Source organism: Lethenteron reissneri, chromosome 57 (genome assembly GCF_015708825.2).
Source record: "Lethenteron reissneri isolate LAM-NWPU_2019-01 chromosome 57, ASM1570882v1, whole genome shotgun sequence".
NCBI classification, from domain to species: domain Eukaryota; kingdom Metazoa; phylum Chordata; class Hyperoartia; order Petromyzontiformes; family Petromyzontidae; genus Lethenteron; species Lethenteron reissneri.
The window spans coordinates 1,485,630-1,506,938 of NC_083835.1; the positions used below are offsets into that span (position 1 = coordinate 1,485,630).

The window sequence follows — 21,309 nt, forward strand, 5'->3', positions numbered from 1 at the left end:
GTAACAGCTCCACGGCCGGCCCCACGCTCCCAACAGCTGTCTACAAACAACACTCGCTTTGTTTCGCGTTCGTGAGCTTTGTCATAACTCGAGTTATAACCGTGGCCTTCTGTTCCAGGGCACGTGTCCACCACGCAGCCAAATGGTATTACTCCACTTTAACGGCGCCAGGGTCGTACCTCCAGCGGGGTGAGACGGGCCTGATGACGGAATGGATCGTAGGGCCCTAAACATTCTCAAGTGGAGTTGTACCATTTGTCTGTGTGGTGGACACGTGCCCTGGGAAAGGGAATTTAAGTGAAATGTCTCCCCCCGAAACCGTTTGGCGGCATTTTGGTTTTAGAAGAATATCTGAGCTGGCGCCTCACCGTAGTTCACGGCCACGTAGTTTTAGAAACAAGCGTCGAGATAATGTTCGTGATTTCGATGTAAAGCTTTCGTGACTGCAGGGATGCATATTCTTGGTTCTTTCGGTAAAGTTACGTAGAAGGGAAGTAATAAAATAAAATAAATTTTATTTTATTTTATTATAATATAAAAGGGAAATAATAAAATTAAAAATACATATATTTTATTATGTCCCTTCTACGTGACTTTACCGAAAGAACCACGAATATAATGTTTATGATGTTGCTGCTGTGGATTGACACACGATAAGCCACTTCGTTGAGCTATCATTTGTGGCCAGGTGGCATCTGAAAAAGCGGCTTAAGGCTCGGTCGGTCATACCTAGTAAGATTAAAAAATTAAGTTTAGTTTTATTTGTACATATTTTAAAGTCTTTTGTTTTCCTTGCCTAAAATGTGCACTCCTATCATGCTTTTGTATTATTATCATGTTGTTGTTGTTGGAACGTTCTGACGTGCCCCTACTGGGCCTGTGTGAAAAGGATCTTCATAGATCGTCGCATCCCCCCTGCAGTATAAATACATCTGAGTTTAAGACGATTAATAATGACGCCCGTTTTAATCAAGCGTTGTGTTTACCTGCGGTGACACGGAACAGCGAGCTCTGCCTACGCGTCTGATTTCCGTATTATGGGGGGGGGGGGTGGGAGAGCTAGTTTGTAGGGGCCGCCCTATTAGGCCACACGGTTCAAAACAACTCGGTGGAGGGGGGGGGCCTCCCTGGGCCGCTCGCTCCGCCGTGCGCCACGCCGCGGGCGTTCGGGCGGCACGTCGGGAAACCGGCGGCGGCGCTGCGCGGCTCACGGCAGTGAAGACGACGCGCGCTGCCGCCTGTTGGCACGGTCGAGATTCACGGCGCGGTCAAGTGTCCGTGGCGGGGGAGGCGGGGGAACGCCTTTGCCGGAGATTAAATCGGCCGGGGGCCCCGCTCGCCGTTTGCCATTGACCTCGAGACGTCGCTTCGAGGGAAGCCGCGCGATCAAAGCGTCGGGACCAAGACGACTTGAGCCAAAACCGATCTGCTCTCGGCAGACGTGGAGGGGGGGGGGGGGTCACGCGGGGCGGTGTTTCCGACTCGGCGCGGTGGAAGAACTCCCGGGGGCTGACCTCGAGCTCGCCGCTTCGAGTCGGGCGATATGAGAGCGGCTTCCACAAGATGCTTCGATGAGCCGCGTGTGGCGATCGCATCCGTACGGCAGCGAATGAGCCACTGGAGGAAATTCCGTTTTATTATTATGGTGGGTGGGATGCAGTCTCTTTTTCAGACAAACAATACAAGTGAGACGGCTAGCTTAGACAGATTAGACAAACGAGACAGATTAAAACAAGCAATGCAAATGAGAGAGACGATATGAACAAGACCGGCATCATCAATGAAACAATACAAATGAGAGGGTACAGCTGAGACGGCATTGAATCAATGAACTCGTTCATTAAAACACCCGCTGGGTGGGGTAGCAGCGTGCAGGGCTATGAATACGCTGGTAACTCGAGCCTCGCCTCTATCGCATCTCACCACCACCACCACCACTCCCTCCTCTACACTCGTGGGCTGATTTTCCCCATCGGAGTCTCGGGTCAACGCAGGGACAGCCCCGACGCTCCGGTCGAATCCCACCGAGCGATCCGAGGCGGATTTTTTAAATTCCACTCTCCCCCCCTCCACCCACCACCACCAGGTGCAGTCGACGGGGCCCATTGTGCAGGGTGCCTTGTAACACGAGAGCAGCCGTCAGTCACTGCGCCTCCATCGGAGTGCACGTGACAGCCGCGATTTCAAAGGGCCGCACGGTGCCCGGGATTCTGCCGCGTGGGATCCGTCTGAAATCACAAACCTCATTCCTGGAGTTAAACTCTTAGTTCTTTCGGTAAAGTCACCATGTAGGTAAAAAATTAAATTAAAATTAATTAAAATAAAATGAAAATCACGACGTTTCGGAGGCAACACAAGTCTCTATCATCAGGTGGGACCGTCACAGCCAGATTTGCTGATGTGTTGCCTCCGAAACGTCGTGATATTTATTACATTTTTTTATTAATTTTAATTTCATTCTTTACTCATCCTGGAGACCGAAAACCCAGCCATTACCCCCCCTCCCCACTTCCCACTACATACGATTAGCATGGTTGGATACGCACGGCGCGAAAGAAGTTCAACGTACACGTGAAACGTCCCCTATGCTGCCGAATTGTAATTAGTATTGGCTTTTATAGTAGTTCTTCAACTGAAATCGCAAGTGTCGTTATTACTATTATTAGCAGCTTTTACTGGCTTTCGGATTGTATCGTATCTAAAATGATGTAGTTCTATGTACAGTGCTTTGAGATATTTTAATTGAAGGTGCTTTTTAAAATAAAGATTATTATTAATTCAATAAATATTCTTAACATTGTAATCCCTCCTGTATTACAGTGCAATGAATTATGGCCTCGACAGAAACTGGGTTACATTTATTCTATAATGTAGAAATGGGCAGTCAGTCCGTCATCAGCAAAGGGAAGAAGAAACCCCTTGACGCTTGAGCCTGGAACTAAACACGGGCAGGGAGTTGACAGCACAGACGGGTGGTGGTGGAAAGTTCCAGATGATGAAGAGAGTGCGCGACCTCCTACCGAGCAAATGTTGACCCTGGCGGCTCTAAACTGAAAGCCTTTAGGTTGCTAGAGGCGAGACTGCGTGGAGGGATACATCATAATAGGCGATGGCTCGGGTCACAGCGGCAAAGTTCTCAGCCAGGCCTGGAGATTCTCACCCAAATCCTCCCACTTCGACTCAAACCCACGCCGACTGGCTCGCGGTGAAGTATAGTCGAAGAATCCACACGGCTTAACTCCGGTACTGGGGGGGGGGGGGGGGTGGCCTTCATCCAGCAGTGGATCGCCAACCCGCTGCGAAGTCATCGTCGCGGCGAACAGCGGTGGCCCCGTGGCAGCCGGACAAGTGGAACCTATAAAAAAAAATATTCAACAAATACAACCGCAATAATTCGGCCCGAGCGATGTGGTCATTGTTTGCCAGGATTTCCTGAATACGGCAAGGCACGGAAGCAGGAAATTGTCTTACCTTCCTCAATGAGCCCCTGGCCGCAGCCTCGGCACAAGAATCGTTTATTTGTCGAGTTTCCCCTTCCTGCCATTACATTCTGCCACGCAGCACACGCGCCCGTTCGACTTGAGCCTCGAAAGTCGAGTCTTCTGTTCGTGTAGCCTTGGCGCTCATTAAAACAATGATGGCATTGTTTGTTTCGTTCGCCACCACATCTTGACATAACGGGAGTCGCATAAAAGTCACGCTGCCCTGATAGCGTAATTGGTAAACTTAATTTAAACCAGGAGAGGGAGAGTGAGAGAGCTCGTTGGGAATGCACTGTTTGTCCTGTCAAGTTGTTGTTCTTGTGCTACAGAGGTGGGGTTGGTGTATAGGAACATCATCTACAATCTTTCGTGCACAGCACTATGAGGTTGTCTGGATACAGTAGTGCAGAAAATAGGTTGCTGACCTATCTCTGAACAACATCTGGTGTGTGTGTACAATTGTATCAATTTTGGGGGGAAGGGGATTGCCCAGGTGGCTTGAACTTCCTCGCACGTGCCAAATGTTTGCGGGTTGGTGGCCGAAAGCCAGATGTGAAATGTTGATCTCAATGGTGGTGGCTCAGAGGTCTAACCTTTGAACCACCCTCCCCGTACGGTGCGGCAGAAGTTTGACGCGCATACACCACCATCCCCCCCGCCCACCCGCCACCCCCCTCCTATGCTCATTGGAGCAGCGTCAGATCGCCTTGCATTTCGATTTAAAGCTTTCGTGACTGCAGGGATTCATCTTCTTGGTTCTTTCGGTAAAGTCACGTAGAAGGGAGATAATAAAATAATAATTAAAAAAAACACAGTGAGAATTGTATTACAGTATTTTATTATGTTTTATTTTTATTATTTATTATCTCCCTTCTACTGTGACTTTACCGAAAGAACCAAGAAGATCGCCTTGCCTCTCGTCGACTCGTCCGCGGTCAGCTGAATGTTTAATGCGCCGTGTTCCTGAACAACGGCGCGGGGGGGATTACCCCGCGACTGTAAACCGCAATGTTCCGCGCGCCCGATAATCGCCACGAGGCACAACGCGGTCGTGGCGGCCGGAAACAATTCGGGCGAGACCTTTGTAAACGGCTTGCCTGCAGAGGCTAAACCCTCCCTGTTTCCTGAAGACGGCTGCTGGTGTTGCGATCGAAACGTCGTGATATTTTTTAATCGATTTAGTTTTGTATTATTTTTGTTTGCTATCTACGTGACTTTACCGAAAGAACCACAGAATGCGAGGGGGTGCCGCCTCGTAAAACAAAACACTTTTAAATGCATTTAGGAGCCGTCCATAAATGACGTCACGCACCTGAGGTGGGGGGGGTCAGACATTTGTGACGATGTATGACGAGGGGGGGGGGGAGGTTGAGAAATGTGACGTCACATCAAAATGCGCAACTTTAAATAAATATAGACAACACGTTCTACTTAATTAAATACTTTTTAATAAATGTTTTCTCCTACATCAGAGTGCAGCGCCGCATTAAATACGCACTACAATGACAATAGTTTAAAGCGATTTGAAGCATGTTTTATGGTTTTGGGGGGGGGGGGCGCAGAGCTTTGTGACGTCATATTTGAGGGGGGGGGGGTCTGACTTTTTGTGACGCCGTGTGACGAGGGGGGGGGGGGGGGCAAAAATCGTCCAAAATCGCGTGACGTCATTTATGGACGGCCCCTTAACCGTCACTTCTGTCAGCAGCACTTCGTGCGAGACGTAACATTTTGACTCCGACTACCTGCACGGGTTGCCGGTGCCTGCGAACGAACATTCAGTCCGAGGAATTTGAAACAGGGGGTTGCTTGTGAGGCAGCACGCGGAGTAGGTGGTGCGCGCGTGTGTGTGTGGGTGTCTGTGTGTGTGTGGTGGGGAGTGGTGGTGTAGCAGTTAGCGCTACGAACCCGGCGACCCGGGTTCGATTCCCGCTCACGGCCAACACCGGTGACGATTATCTGAACCTGTCCTGGGTGTCCTCTAGATCGACTCAGCCTCCAATTAATACCTGGTGCGGTTTGTAAACGTCGCCACTGGGGAGACAAAGGTGGTCGACCGTGGTGCTGGTCACCCACCTCCTCGTGTGCCACAGTGCCGGCCTTCATAGGTGATCACTAACAGCACTTGCCCCAACAGCCTGTTAAGGCTACACGGGGGATCTTTGTCTTTGTCTGCTGGTGGGTACACCGGGCGTGAGAAACGGCAGTGCATGCGCAGACGCCCAAATCGCCCGTTTAAGAATATTTCACGCCACGTGTAGAACACGTGGCGTGAACCACCCCTCCCTCCCGTGTCTCACACGGGATCCCATGCGCTTCGTGAGCTCTCTGCACCACGAACCACCAGAAACAAAATAACATCGACAATATATGGTTCCTCTTCAGGGTACCCCCCCCCACTACCAAGCCCCCCACAAATGTAACTCGCACCCCCCCCCCCCTGAAAAAGCCCTATACGAGCAAGGGAGCAATAGCTTCCCCCGTGCTAATATTATCATTCGCGGAATTTTATTTTGCGAAATGCGGTTATTCACGAGTTTATATTTGTGTGAGCATATACAATTTAAACCTCTTCCTTCGTGGAAGTTTCTTTCGTGAAGTTCTATCATTCGTGGTTTGGTATCTGGACACCAATTCAAGTTCCGCGCCTTTAGCCCCCTCGATTATTTCGCGATTTGGCAGCTCAGCATCGTGGCAGGGGGGGGGGGCATCTCGCGCAGCGGTGGATTGTGGGCCCCTGTGTGTGCACGCAAGCCACGGTGGCTAGGAGATGTTAACTACCTCGCCTGGTGTACAGGAGGCCGTGGGTTTGATCCCGACCCTGACGCCTGCTGTTGTATATTTGGATTTTGCCGTGTCTCTCTCTCATCATCATCACGGCGGCTAGGAGATGTTAACTACCTCGCCTGGTGTACAGGAGGCCGTGGGTTCGATCCCGACCCTGACGTCTGCTGCTGTATATTTGGATTTTGCCGTGTCTCTCTCTCATCATCATCACGGCGGCTAGGAGATGTTAACTACCTCGCCCGGTTTCCAGAAGGCCGTGGGTTTGATCCCGACCCTGACGCCTGCTGTTGTATATTTGGAGTTTGCGTGTCTCTCTCCCCACATTTAGAAGCAGCATCACGCGTTTAAGAGTTTTTGGCTGCTGTGCATTTCCACGTGGATGAGGAACTTCGTTGAGCTTTCATTTGTGCAACTGAAAAAGAGCTGTTATAGCTGAGTGGGCCTTATCTGGTAAAGTAAAACAGTTTTTTTTCAATAGTTAAATTACTTCACATGGACTCGCCGCGCGCACACACAGCGAGAATGTGCACGCGCGTTCCGCTGCGCATATCTGACCGTCCACTCGTCGAGGACGCGCCCCGCGCCGTCGCACTCCCCGCGGGGCCCAACAAACCATCTCAACCTGGACGGTGTCAGAGAACCTTTCGTGAACGTCAACCGACTCGGGCTGCGTTCACTCCTCGCCCTGCCTCGGAGCGTTGGGACATGCATGCTCGCCGCATTGGCAGCTGCGTTGGGGACTCGATTTCCCCTCCAATACACCAGGGGATGCGAACAGCCGTGGCAAGTTGCGTAATTCACGACCGCTGTCCAACAGCGAACAGCACCATTTGGCCGGACAAGCTCGTCGCTCAAATCCTTTCATCAAGAAAAAAACAATCGCAGGTTGCAGGGACCCTTCCAGTCACTCGCCAAAAATCTGTGTGCAGATAAATCCTGGAATCATAACAAGCAGCGCAACAATATGCATTATACGCATATCAGCTTCCAGGATGCAAAGAGCAGATCAATCGGCCTCAGATGGGCACAAATTGTAATGGTGAAGCAGTGGGCGCGTGGTGCTGGCCCAGCCACCTAACAGTGCTCGTTTCCAGCACGTGCACTGACACCGTGAGGCTTACCTCGGGCCCTTTGCCTTTATGTGTGCACAGACGCTGTCGCCTCGACAGACCTGGTTTTCACCTGAAGACGGCTGCTTGCGTTGTGGCCGAAACGTCGTGAGAATTATTTTATTATGTTTTATTTGTATTATTTTATTACTTCCCTTGTACGTGACTTTACCGAAAGAACCAAGATGAATCCCTGCAGTCACGAAAGCTTTAAATCGAAACGTGTGAGTTTGTTAGTGTGCGCATGTCCGTGTGTGTGTTAGTGGGGAGCGGTAGTGTAGTGGTCAGTGCTACGATGCGCTACGAACCCGGCGACCCGAGTTCGATTCCCGCTACACGGCCAACACCGGTGACGATTATCTGAAGCGGTCATGGGCCTCCCCTAGGTCGACTCAGCTTCAAATGAGTACCTGGTGCGATATGTAAACATCGCCACTGGGGAGACAAAGGTGGTCGTGCGTGGTGCTGGTTACCCACCCCCTCGTGTGCCGTGCCGGCCTTTATAGGTGCTCGCAAACAGCACTTGCCCCTACAGTCTGTTCAGGCTATACGGGGGGGGGGGGTTCTTTGTCTTTGTACGTGTCAATTAACAACAACGAGCGGAGCGCCGGGCAGCTAAATCCCAGCGAGTTGGCACAAGTGGGAAGCTCAATTGGCGATTGGCGCATCTGCGAGTCATCTCGTTTTCATCTTCTTGGTTCTTTCGGTAAAGTCACGTAGAAGGGAAATAATAAAGTAATAAAAATAAAACACAAATAATTCTCACGACGTTTCGGCCACAACGCAAGCAAGCCGTCCTCAGGTGAAGAACAGGTCTGTCGAAAATATTACAAATACTACAAATATTACAAATACTACAAATATGACAAATACCACAAACACTGCATCCCAGCGAGATGCCCATCACGCAGTCGTCACCGTCCTCTCCCATCCACCCGACCAACGGCCACGTGGCACAGCGCCGGGAACTACACCGGGGGCCACGGGCGCGTGCCGACAGCGGGCAGCACCCCTCACGATGCCGGTGACGCTCGCTGCCTCCCGACGTGTCATCGTTTCCGGGAAGCAGCGCGCGTGCCCCCCCCCCCCCCCGAGTCCTGCGCTGGGGGGGGGGGGCTGTGATTGATACGGTGAGGTCCACATCAGCCGACATTAGTCACCGCTGCCCGGTAAGAGTCAACTGCGGGCTTGTGCTGCGCATTTCCCGGCAGCGCAACGAGGTGTCCGCCACTGCCTCTAATTGGAACGTCATTTGTATTCTTGTTCTTCTTCTGAGGCATCGCTGCGCTGCGTTCAGAGTGACGGGCAGAGAGAGAGAGGTGATGTTGTGGCCGAGGGCGTCGTGTGTGTGTGTGTCTCGGTCGATGGGTTCGCGGCACCGTCTCCGACACTTCACCGCGGCCTCTACGTTGGCGGTGCTGGCATCTACATCTGCAGAACGTGAAGAACCGGCGGCATCTACATCTACATGAGATTATACAACTCTTAAAGCCATTCACTGTGTTTAGTGTGCACGTCGTACAACACGTGTGGAAACGACGGGAGTAAAGTTGGACTTACGAAGAAATCGACTTACGAACAGACCTCTGGAACCTAACTCGTTCGTAAGTAGAGGAGTCCCAGTATCGGAGCGTTGCTGCGATCACATCCTGCATAGATTAGCTACATCAAACCAATAATACTGGTAGGAACCTCTAGTTGCACCAGCCCACAGGGGATTATTGTGTCCGTCCGTCGTGCAGGGAGGGGAGGGTGGGGAGGGGCTGGGTGGCGAGGGTGGGGAGGGGCTGGGTGGGGGGTTGGGCTGGGTGGGGAGGGGCTGGTCACCCCGTGGTGCCCGTATAAAACTCAACGTTTAACCTACTCACTCCGGCTTGTGCCCACCCTCACAGTCGGGCATATTTGCGCAATACACCACGCCGCCGTTGACCCTGGCCATTGACCGAGCAACCCAACGTTCCTACCAGGTCCCTCCACAGGAAATAATTTAATGCAATAGATTTGGTGGTGAGTTCGTGAAGCTGTCTCCATCATCATCCACGGTCAATCCACCGCTGGATGGAGGCCTCTCCAAGCCACCGCCGTCTGAAAATACTCCACGCAGCAACTGTGCACGAGCAGCTTTCATCGCTCCATCTCTTCGGTGGACGTGATTAATGGAGCTGTACCCAGTACAGAAACAAAGGTCCATAGGTTTATTTGGGTTAGATCGCAGAAATATATAAAAGTGTCGTTAAACCCGCCACCACCCGGCACAGCCAACTAGTAAGGGTTGTCACTTAGACAGAACGTGGCCAATTCGTCACTAGTACAGCACTAACCGGTGTGTTGGAGAGCCAAGCCACAACAGTTACAATCTGAGTACGACGTTTCGCCAGTAATTACAAGTAGCTTCATCAGGCGACAGCCAAATCTGGCTGTTCTGTTTACGTGACAAGCCTTACGAGTTGGCTGTGTCGGGTGGTGGCAGGTTTAAAGACATTCAATTTATTTGCGCGATCTCACCCAAAAAACCTTCGATTATGGATATTGGTCGCGGAAACAAAGATGTCCACAGACGGATGTATTGCATTGGAAATGCGTTTTATTGTTTGATAACATGCCTAGTTCTTGACTGTACATACTTTAGCCCAAAACTCACCAGCGAACAGAACGTACGATCCACCGCAGTCAACCTGCAGATCAATCAAGCTTATGCTACTTACAATATATATACAGGAAGACACACAGGCACGCGCTGTTAAATTACATCATTCAGCCTGTCAGTGCTAATAGTTTAATTAAATATACTTCGACATCATTATAATATTTTAAACTCTATTTCTGCAGCAGTAGGAAACGTTGCAACATTATAATTTTCAGTGTCCAAGAAAGTTTCTGCTCAATAAATGCCTTAAATAAAATAATCCCCCCCCTCCCCAACCCGTTCCCAACTCCTGGAAACCACATCTATGTACATAAAAAATACGGACTCTATATAATTCATTATACATTGACTCTCTCAGCAATAAGTTAGTTTTACAAATACCGTATTCAGGAAACGGATTGGTACAGCAGCTGTTTACTAAAAAGAAGTGTTGTACAGTATTCTACAGCCAACGGGACAACTCCTTCCCACCCCTTTCCCTGTGGTGCGGCCTTGGCCAGGACTTCCCAACATTCTGCACCGAAATCTCCACGTTCAGTAACGCGGCCAGCAACAGCCGCAGAAAGCCCCCCCCCCCCCCTGTGACACGTCTTGGTGGATTCACCCAAACTCCCTGGCCCTTCGCGAAGCCAAGGTGGCTTGGTTCGTGGCCTCACCCTGACCGCTCAGCACGTCGAGGCGGAGGAGAGGGGTGGCTGGGGGGGGGCTTTATGCTTTCAGCTGGGGTCAATCGGTGAATTGGAGGTCTGGCAACAGCAGACCGTCGTACCGAATATCGCGATGAGTCGCACGGTCGTGCGCGTTATTTTTGGGGTATGCGAATGGCCGTGATGCGCACGCGCGTCTCTACCGGTGTCGATGTGCATTGATATGTCGAAGTGATGGTTGGTTCACATTCTAGCAATTTAGCAAGCTACGTGTCATACACTCTGCACACCCACGGAGTTTCAGAATTTCTATGCCTTCCCTTTCACAAAACGTCACATTTCTATTTCCATTTAGAAACAAGTACTGGTATAGCAACTATATAAAATTTACTCTATATATGTAAGCCACCGCAGGTGCAATTAGGGTGAAAATATTAATTTAAACGGAAGGGGTGTGGTGGGTCATTACTAGTTTTACATTTGTATTCAGTATATATATATTGTTTATACTCTCTCTATATATATTTTTCTTTATTTATTCGATCGTTCCAACGAAATCCGACAATAAGGCTGTTTAAGACCACACGTGGGTTATTGGTACCAAGGCAGAATCAATGAACTTGGCTGGCTCGTCCAGCCCAGCGGTGAGGTGCAGACAAAACGATCTCCTGACGAAGGGCGAACACACCCACGCCCTGCCCTACGGCTCGCGTGAAATGCGTTGCAGATTGTACTCCTCTTCTACTTGCTCGTCGACGTACTCGCCGCACTGGCGCTTTGCACACGGAGCCCGACGCGAGGCCGCCCGCTCGCCGAAACGCCGCGGCAAAGTCCTCGCTAACGGTGGGGTGTGAAGTTGCTCGCAAAATTAAAATCGGGACCGCAGGATAAGAGAACAGAAGAAAGCCACAATGGCAGGAGGTCATTATGGCCAGTACCACGTTTGGTGCCAATGCACCTTGCCACGACGTTCCCTCCCTTCCTCTTGCCCGATCACACGGCAACGTTTACAAACCCCCAGCCTCTTGCTGCTGTTTACAGTAACAACATCCCTACTACCATCTGGCTTTTAAGGTCTTCCCCTCCCAAGGCCATATAGACACAATTAACCAAGTCCCTTGAAAAGAACAATTTAATCTCAATGGACTTCTACGTGGTTTAAATAGACGACAGTGCTTGTAAACTGCTGGGACTGACCACAAATGTACCGCACGCACGCCCGTCCACCCTGCCTACGGGGTGCAGCCCGATATGCGGGGGTGTCCCGTCTACATGAGCAATCGTTCATAAATAAAAACGGGTTGACAATATATTATCACTTAAAATAATAAATACTGGCATATTCAACATTACAATTGAAAAAAAAAACTGGTTTACAGACCTTAATAGTTTTAATTTAAAAGCTACATAACCTAGCACTAAGAAGCTGTTTTATATTAAAAAAAACTAAATAGTTCAGTGTCAATTGTTGTAAAATCAATAATAAACAATCAAAGCACATAATGCCATTGGTCCGAGCGTCCGTAAGCATCCCCACGTGTCTAGTGGATGGGATCTTATTAATCATCATCACCAGTTAACAATGATATTGACCTCAAATTCAATCAGCCATGTATATATAATTCTGCAGCTTAATAAGATAACATAATTCGAATCCCACTTGCCACCCCAGTTGGGAGCAGCATCGCTTATAAATATCGCCGAAACACCTCGAATATCATTACTTTAACTTAAGACTCCTGCACTGGAAATGTTATTGAACCCCGCTCGGCACGTGCATGTGCAGCACGGTGCACGGAGCAGCTGTGTTGCTCAAAGCTGCAGGAGCAGCGAGTCAGGTGATCTCAGACTGGTCACGGCACCGCGCGCGCACCGCACACACCGCAGTGCGTGCACCACACAGCCCCGACACACCGCGATGTCCAATCCCCGCCCCCCCCTCCGTTCCGACTGACAATCCAAAGGAAGCAATGCTATAGTACGTACCTATTAAGCCACCATTAGCAAGTAGCTATTAAAGCCGGCGTGGCGCACAAGGGGTGTGTGGCCAGCGCCTTATCTGGCCGCTATCGTCTGAGCGGAGCTGGTGTTCTTCCACGTGACGCTGTGCGTGGCCAGGATCCAGAAAGAGATGGGTCGCCAGGAATTTGTGTGCGGCATGCAACTGCGTTGCGCTGCCCTACAGGTTCCCGCAGCTTACTTCGTCCCAACGCTGCACGGCCACGCAGCTCCGACGACGTATCGCGTGGTCCGCAAAAATAACCCTTCATGCGGTCCAACGCAGAAAAGTGATCCGTTCTGTACCACCATGCCAAATCGGTCAGCCTATTACCCTACAGACCAACGCACAGTCCCATCAGCGTACACTACACACCACACTCACCGCACGGGCCAGACTTTGTGCATCCAAAGTGTAAACTGTAGAAAGTCTACTCCAACAGGTGGCGGTGGTGACCATTCAAGTTGCTTATAAATTTAGCTTTTGTCTGCTCAATGATCCGTTGCTTGTGGCTGTATTTTGCGAGTGACAGCAAAGTGAGGTCCAGTGGCACTTTATTAGCGCGATTGTTTAAGGGCGCTTTATTAATTTAAATAATTTGTTATTATTATGAATTTAAATGAATTGTTATTATTAGTGACAACGTCTGCAGGCTGCGACCCAGCGACTTCGCGTTAACGCTCTCGCACACGCACTCCGGGAATAGCTGACGTCACGTAACAAGAATTAGCTAAATCTATGGAATTACTCTCTGAATTCTGACACAACAACAAATCCCCCCGACCCCCTCCGCCAAAAAAATATATAAAAAGAGGGTTGCGAGCGTGCACGTGAGATAAAATCTACAACAGAATCATGCTGCTGCGTGTAACGTGCACTCTTGGGACGATGCTTGCAAGGCACTGTGGGTATCTACCACAATGCCCCGCAGCACAAACGCCGTTCACCCCCACGAGCATCGCCTCATCGTGCGGAGCAGTGTTTCATTTGTTGGCGAAATGGTTTTGGGGACGATTTGAGGATTTCACGGTGGGGACCACACGTGAAACTCGGCTTCGATAGTGGCGATGGTGGCGGCGGTGGTGGCGGCGGTGGCGGCCGTGGTAAGACAAGTCCTGAGATGCGGACAGGAGCAGCAGCTGTAGTCGTGGGTCCTGAGGGTTCCCGCCTGCGGGGGGTGGATGGGTGGGTTGGGGGGGGTGGCCGGTGGCTTGGTCCCAGAGCCCCCGTCGGGCCATCGTGGTGCCACGCTCGCGGCTCCGTGCGTCATTAACCTGCACGAGAAAAGACGACAGAGCCATCGTTATTAGCCACGGTCCAGCGGTGGTGGCGCGGTTTGCCGCTTGTTTTTTTCCCTCCCGCACCTCCTGATTAGCACTTTTGGCAACGTGCAGTGCGAAAGAAGTTCTACATACGTACATGATAACAAGTCACGAGCACAGATCACAACAAAGGCAAGTTCAGCCATCCCGTCAACATCGTCGTCATTATCGCCATTCCTCCAGAGTGAGTAAAATGAGGATCAGCTAACGGGGCTGCATCACCCCGCTTTTGGTTAAAAGTCGTCACGAGGTTTGCCGCTACAGAGGCTGGACCCTGCCGAGGGAACGTGGAATTTCCACCGATGGCTGGTGAAGACTTTGTCAGCGCGACGGTACTGCGGAGTGAATCGCCGCTGTCCCCGCGCGTGGCCGCGGCACGAGCGAGTCCCTGTCAGGGGGTTGGCGCAAGAGAGACCGGCCCAACGCTTCCCCCGTGGCGCCGCACGCTGCCGGAGAGCGAACGGCGTTTCACGTCGCTCCAACGGCACAATCACGGGAAAATCAGACGAATAAATAAACCGCGCCGTCCCCGCACCCGCGCTAGGCGGCCCACGCCCACCTGAGGGTCCTCTCTCCCCCTCCCCCCCCGTCCAATCCTCTCTCTTAATCTGCACCCGACGCCAACAACAACGCCAGCAACGGCGCCCGCCGCTCCGCCGACGCTCTGCAACGCGGCGCGACTACGCAAGCGTCCCCCTCCCCTCCCACCGCCACCGCTTACGCACGTCGCGCGTCACAGCTCCGCACGGCCCGGGACCCCCCTCTGACGCTGGCGGCGGGGGGCGTGCGAGCGCACGAGCGGCCGAGTTCAATTGTTTATCCTCCCTCCGAGGCAGCGGCGCGCGCAATGAGAGCGGCGACCTTGGGGGGCATTATCGAGCTATTTTGGGAGATTTTTCACGAGGCGCGCGCGCGTGTGTGGCGCGCCCACGCGCCCACGCGGCCTGTTAGGATCGCGAGGATCGCTTGCGCCGAGCGCGCGGGGACGGATTTGAGCGGCGGAGGTGCTGCGACTAGCCGCCGGTTTAGACGGTGGAAGGCAGCGGCGCGGACGTGGCAGTAAAGTGGTGAGAGGATAAAGCCCCGATGGTGGTGGCCTGAGAAATCAAGGACGAAACTAAAATGTGGAATGACAGGTACTGTAGGATTGAGATACAAAGTACGTATCTATGCAGAGTGTTGAGTGTTACCCCTTCGAATGCGTGGGTTTTCTCTGGGAAATCGATTTTTTTTACGCATCCCAAACACTCATTCGAATGCTATTGGCCAAACGTCCCAACGCCGCGACCCTCCTGAGAAAACAAGTCCCGAGACTCGGCGCGTCTTCAACAGGGGGGCATTTTCAGCACTGTTAACAGTTGGTATTTTTATTAATGTGATGTTCCAAATATCCACAATTGTAGCGTTTTTGTTGTTGTCCTTTCCCGATGGCTTAGAAGACAAACAAAGTGCAACACAAAAAACCGAAGAACAATATTCGTGCCGTGCACGGGTTCTCAACTCTCAACAGAGCTGGTGAACAAATCGCCAAAACTTTCACGGAAGCTTAGCACGTAGTAGGCTTTCGCGACCAATATCATCCATAATAGAGTTTTTTAGTGGGTTAGATCGCGATCTAACCCACCACAAAACAAACTCTATTATGGATTTCACGGACACGTTGTTCCTCCGCGTCGGGTTTGTTTTCACGCTCGGCCCCCACAGCACCCCCCGCAGCCCCCTAACCAGAGCCGATCCCCCCCCCCGCCACCTCCCTCCCCTGGCGAGGATTGCCGCGCCTTGTTGAAGGCGATGGTTGCTGCGCGGACAGAGAGCGAGCGTGGTGAGGCGGTGGGGGGACCCGTCTCGGGCGGTCGTTACCCGCGGGTCGCACCGTGCTGACACTCGTCCAATTGCGGATGTCAATCATGCGTGTGTGCGTGCGAGTGTGCGTGCGTGCGAGTGTGCGTGCGAGTGTTTGTGTGCGTGCGTGCGAGTGTGCGTGCGTGCGAGTGTTTGTGTGTGTGCGAGTGTACGTGCGAGTGTTGTGTGCGAATGTGCGTGCGTGCGAGTGTGCGTGCGTGCGAGTGTTTGTGTGTGTGCGAGTGTGTGTGCGAGTGTTTGTGTGTGTGCGAGTGTTTGTGTGCGTGCGAGTGTGCGTGCGTGCGAGTGTGCGTGCGTGCGAGTGTGCGTGCGTGCGAGTGTTTGTGTGCGTGTGTGCGTGCAGGAACACGTGCAGGTGTTAACGCACCGTGCCAGCTCCCGGTGGCCCTCAACGATGCCGTGAATCGCGCCGTCATGCCAGCGCGGTGCCTAACCATCCGGTTTAATATTCCTGTGGATTTTTATGTTTTATTTATTTGCTTTAAGCCACATGTGCACCGATGTCTTGTTTCGAAATCGCAAATCCCATGATCTCCAGGGGTTGCTAGACGTGGCTGTTCTTTGCTGTGAAATAGTGATCAGATTTTTTACGCATTACGTTTAAAATCCTACACAAAACATTTGCTCTTACTCAAAAGGAAAAGCCAAAATAAGTTTAAAATCAAGTAATTTTTTTTTTGTGACAGCAAATGTTGTGACCGTAAATTCAACTGGGAATTGGATATATTCCTATGTTTCTAGACAGGAGTCGAACTCAGGCTCTCAGCGGTGTTGGGTCAATAAGGCTGACAGTTTTAAGCCTCCGAGCCACCTGGCCCACAACAAAGCATTAGAGCTTTTGGTGGGGATTAGAACCCAGGTGCCTGGCAGTGACGGGTCACAGATAAAGCCGACCCTCGGTCACGTAGCCACCTCGTCAGGGCGACCTCCACTTAGCTAAGCTGAAGCAGAAACGGATATTTGGTTGCACGTTAACCCTTTCCCGTTGCGAGACGTCTGCAAGTTGCAGGGTGGGGGGTGGTGTCCCGTTCACCGCTGCATGTCGGAGCGCGCGAGCGACTTGGCGTTCATTTTATTTAGAGAGGCGTAGCAGCAGCGCCGCCGTTTTTAAAGACGTCGGCGCTCACCGCAGAGAAGCGTGGAGAAGCGCAGCGACTACGATAGCCGGCGCCAAACTGTGGGCCGCGCGCCCTCACGCGGGTGTCCTCGCCGGTGCCTCGGTAGCGACGAAGTTATTTTTTTATTTTAGCACGCGTCCGTCATCGGGACGGAATCGGAAGGGAAAGAGACGAAGTGCACGTACGTCATCGGAATGGGAAAGGGTTAAGATTCTACCGCTGCTAGCAATGCCATGTCGGATCGCCCGCTCTCCCGAGTGCTTGCGTTGGGTTCGCTGTCGGGTGTTGCTCGGCAGGACGTCCAACATTTCGCTCCGCGTGCCGCGAGCTTCTCCCGGAAGCGAGCTCAAGCTCCCGGCACGCGCAGCAAAACGTCGGCTTTCGTGCCGATCCGTGCACGGCGCAACCCAAAGACCTCCGCGATGGGGTTAACCAGCCACGAGTTTAAGACGAGAATGGAAATTATTTCATTGCCCATTTTCTGAGAGGTCGATAACGTACATCGTGGTATTCATAATTAGCTTGCAGTAATTGTCATAATTTACTACCGCTGCGGTGGTAAATTACCATGCAAAAATGTATAAGTCTGAATATTAATAATGAACTAAAGTCAAATTAACGCAGATTAGTAGCTTCTGGGTTGTAGTGTGAGCTCACACGGGTGTGCACGTGTCTGTGAGCCAGCGAGGTCACGGTGGCTCACACAACTGCTATATAATCCCCGCCTGCCTGTGTTCAATTTCTGGCTGCAGTGCAAAGCACTAAGCGGCATTTGGTATATCAACTGGACATGAGCCTCCCCTCTGTATCGACTCGTCCTAAAATGAGCACAGAGTGAGAACATTGCCTGCGACACATAACCACGAGTGCGCCCGGTCGCGTCAGATCTCAGGAGACAAGCAGGGCTCGGCCTGACTAACGCTTGGATCGGAGACTGCCGAGGAAAACCAGGAGCGGTACTCTTCGATTCCGAGGTGGCTACGAGGTGCCAGGACTTGTCAGGGGACAGCAATGGATTTTGAATCTATCCGTGCGGAGTTTTTAAGTAACTACCCCTTCATATGCGGTGGATTTCCTCGGGGTAATCAAATGCATTCCCTTGTGCCAAACCACTCATTAATGGGATTGGACATATATCCCTCGCTGGTTCTTCCTCAAGGAGAGTCTTGCGACTCGGCGAGGCTTTCTGTGGTAAACAAAGGAGACGACGATTATTATGATTACACTATTAAGTCTTGGGTACACATGCTTGCATGCGAGAGCGGGCCAAATAGGTATCCGCTAAAGGCACTTGCTCAGGCAGCATGTACTCCTAAACGGGAGATATTTCTCTTTGCGTGAGAGAGACGTATTTTGATGCCAATCCCCCACCCTCTCACTGTAAATTGATTCTCTTTTATCTTGTGTCTAACCAGTTTTATTACGGCGGATATTGGATGGCGAGGTGTTTCAGCAATCCCCTCTTGCCACTGGAGCCGGTCCACATGGTATTGACTGTTTGACCTCCTGATCTAAAGCTTAAATGAGCAAATTATTGTACTATCCTTGCAGAGAAATTGTAAACGACACCCCGCCCCCTTTGTAAACAAGGAACCCAGGTCCTCTCTTGCCTCCGCTATAACGTTTCAACGCAACTTTCACCTGATCAAAAGCACCGACTGGACATTCCACACGGTCTTGTTGTGGTCCGTAGCGTCCCATATTCAGGCATCTCTTAGTTCGGCACGTAACAAATTGATTGCTACGCTCACGGCGCGTGCGTCGAATGGTTCGTTGCGAGTATTGATTTTTACACGTCATGCAAATAATGTACGGACAAGACGACACAAATGAGAGGCGGTTAAAGCGTGAGAAGCGAAAGTAAACGAGATGTAAAAAATGGGGCAAAACTAATAATCTATTTAACAAGTGTGTGTGTGTGTGCGTGCCTTCCCAAAATATGTTACGATTCATAATAGATTTTTAGGTAGGATCGCCGTGCGAGCAAAATGTGTCTTGTCCACCCTCCTCCACCCGACACAGCCATTTAATAAAGTCGTCACGTGATGAACAAACGTGACAATTAATTACGGCTTCAGCACCACCGCCAGTGTGGTGTTAGGAGAGCGATCCACACGAGTTGAACAATTGTACCAAATTGTTCAAGGGAATCATTTTAATTAAATCGGCACGTATGGTTCATCGCGTGACTTTTTTTTGATTGGCCGTGTCGGGTTGAGGAGGGTGGACGAAGCGTTCTAGTCACACGGCGATCTGACCCAAAAAAACAATTACGAATCAAAGCATCGCTTCACGATTCACAGTTTTTTTTTTTATCCCCGGGGAATCGTTAGACATCGGCAGCTGACGCCTTTGCGTAGTGACCACCAGAGACTACCTGGCAGCCTTAACGATGGCGAGTACGTGTGACCGTCATCAGCCGTGGTCAACCTACTGCTGGATGAAGGCCTCCCCAAGCCACTGCTGTCATCACGCGACGTGAACAGATCGCTCCCAGAGGATTGCAGCGCTCCGCCTCCTTTTCTGGACGTGCCCTCGGACGCGTCCCAGTCGTTGGCTTCAACTCCCGTCGCTATTCTGGACCACCGGCCATCGTCCCTTCTAGCGGCTCGTTCTGCTGCCTCAGCGAGCCGAGCCCACCAGCGGCCTTTCGTCGCGGTTTGAAAGATCTCTTCGACCCGCGTATGTTCTCGAAATGCGCGATGCATACGCTGTACGGTATACACCCATCTCTCTATATCTGCGTACGTAGTGCAAACATCTGCTGTCACAGACGTGGTGTGGCAGCTGGATCTCACCGGTGGCAAGGCTGCTGAGTAAAGACGCTAATCGAACACGCGGCTCTCTCTCTCTCTCGTGCGCCGTCTCCAAAGTGTGTTTTAATATGCACGTGTCTGCGCGCACATGCGTTGTGTACATTAGGTGACGGTGACGCGCCATTGCTCACTGGCGAGCCCGTCCGAATACAAATGCGTGACAGCTGGCACTGCAAACTCTTCCTCCTCCTCCTCCGAGCTTTAGAAATGCCACGCATTTAGAGAACCGCCACCTGGGAATTTGTTCAGAATCCTGACGAAGCTCTCAGCACGAGGAGCCAAACGTCGGACGCCATGCCGGACAACGCATCGCGGCGCAACCCTACGACGCGTCACACAGCCAAGCGGCACAGACCGCGCTAACCTCGGCAGCAGTAGACTCGTAGTTAGCTGTAAGAGGAGTGGTGGCACAGCGGTTACGTCACTGCACCGTGAACCTGGTCTCTTGAGTTTAACTCTCGGGCATGGCTAACTGGACTTCAGTTGGTCGACAGGTATCAGTGCTGGGAAACCTCCGTTCACCAGTCGGCGCTGACCGGCGCGGTGGAGTTAGAGCGCGTCCCACGTGACGTCGAGGGCGCCGTTTCACATGCATCAAGTTAATATCTACAGTCCTCACCCAACGGTGGACATTCCACATTCCTATCGGAGGGGCGAGTCTTTCCATAGAATAGCCACAGAGCGTTAATAATCGTATCACTTCCGGAGGGCTGAAGGGCTGCATCGACCACCAGCCCCGGACCGCACCGTCAAACTCGTGAGTTAGCGCAAGAAGAAAAGGGCGCAATTACAACCACGTAAACAGCGTTGTCATTCCCCCCGCACCTACGATCGGCACGGGTTGGCTACGTACACTGCAAAAGAAGTTTAACGTATGCACATCGAAACAGACGTCGCACGTTCCCCGCCCCCCCCCCGGGCCGAGCTCCTGCTGGCCAAGTCCCAAGAAGCCACGGCCGCCGAAGTGCGAGTGTGCCGCTTGACAAGGCGTTCTGTGGATTGCCATCGGGCCCGGGTTGTCAACCAAAAAAAACCCACCCCAGACGCCACCGATTCGCGTGAGTCGCGGGGCTCCGTCGAGCAATGGCGCTCAAGCTGCGCGAATTTTGTCCGTGCGGTCGACGGGTGCCCAATGGGGGGGTGGGCGGTGAACTGGCTGAAAACGCCAGCCTTGCCACGTGGGCTTTCCGAGCCGTGGCAATGAGCCTGGGACGACTTGGGCCGGTATCGGGTCTTGCGAGGCGGGAATTCGGAATATCCCATGGTTGGTGACTTCATGACACAGATGTCACGAGTGATGATGATGATAATAATCAACAGAATTACGAAGTTATAAATAGACGGGTCTGTTTTTGCTGCAGATTTACTTGTGCGCACGTGTTCGGCCTGTCTGTCGGATTTCTGGAGCGATGTTTTTTTTTTTCCAGTGGCGTTTGTTTTCGTGGGCAGCCTTGCAGATGGGTGCAATGCTCCCACAATCCGTCACGAGGGAGAGAGTGCAATCCACCATCGTACATTTTGC

General features: G+C 51.7%; 1 protein-coding gene across 1 annotated transcript in view; it reads right to left on the minus strand.

The window, feature by feature from the left end:
- Positions 1 to 9,939: 9,939 nt before the first annotated feature.
- LOC133357147 (insulin receptor substrate 1-B-like) overlaps positions 9,940 to 21,309 on the minus strand; it is a 55,790-nt gene continuing 44,420 nt past the window's right edge. The window contains exon 4 of the mRNA XM_061574957.1: positions 9,940 to 13,942. Within this exon, the coding sequence (XP_061430941.1) occupies positions 13,938 to 13,942 (5 nt within the window). The 3' untranslated portion in view covers positions 9,940 to 13,937. The remainder of the gene's footprint in view (positions 13,943 to 21,309) is intronic.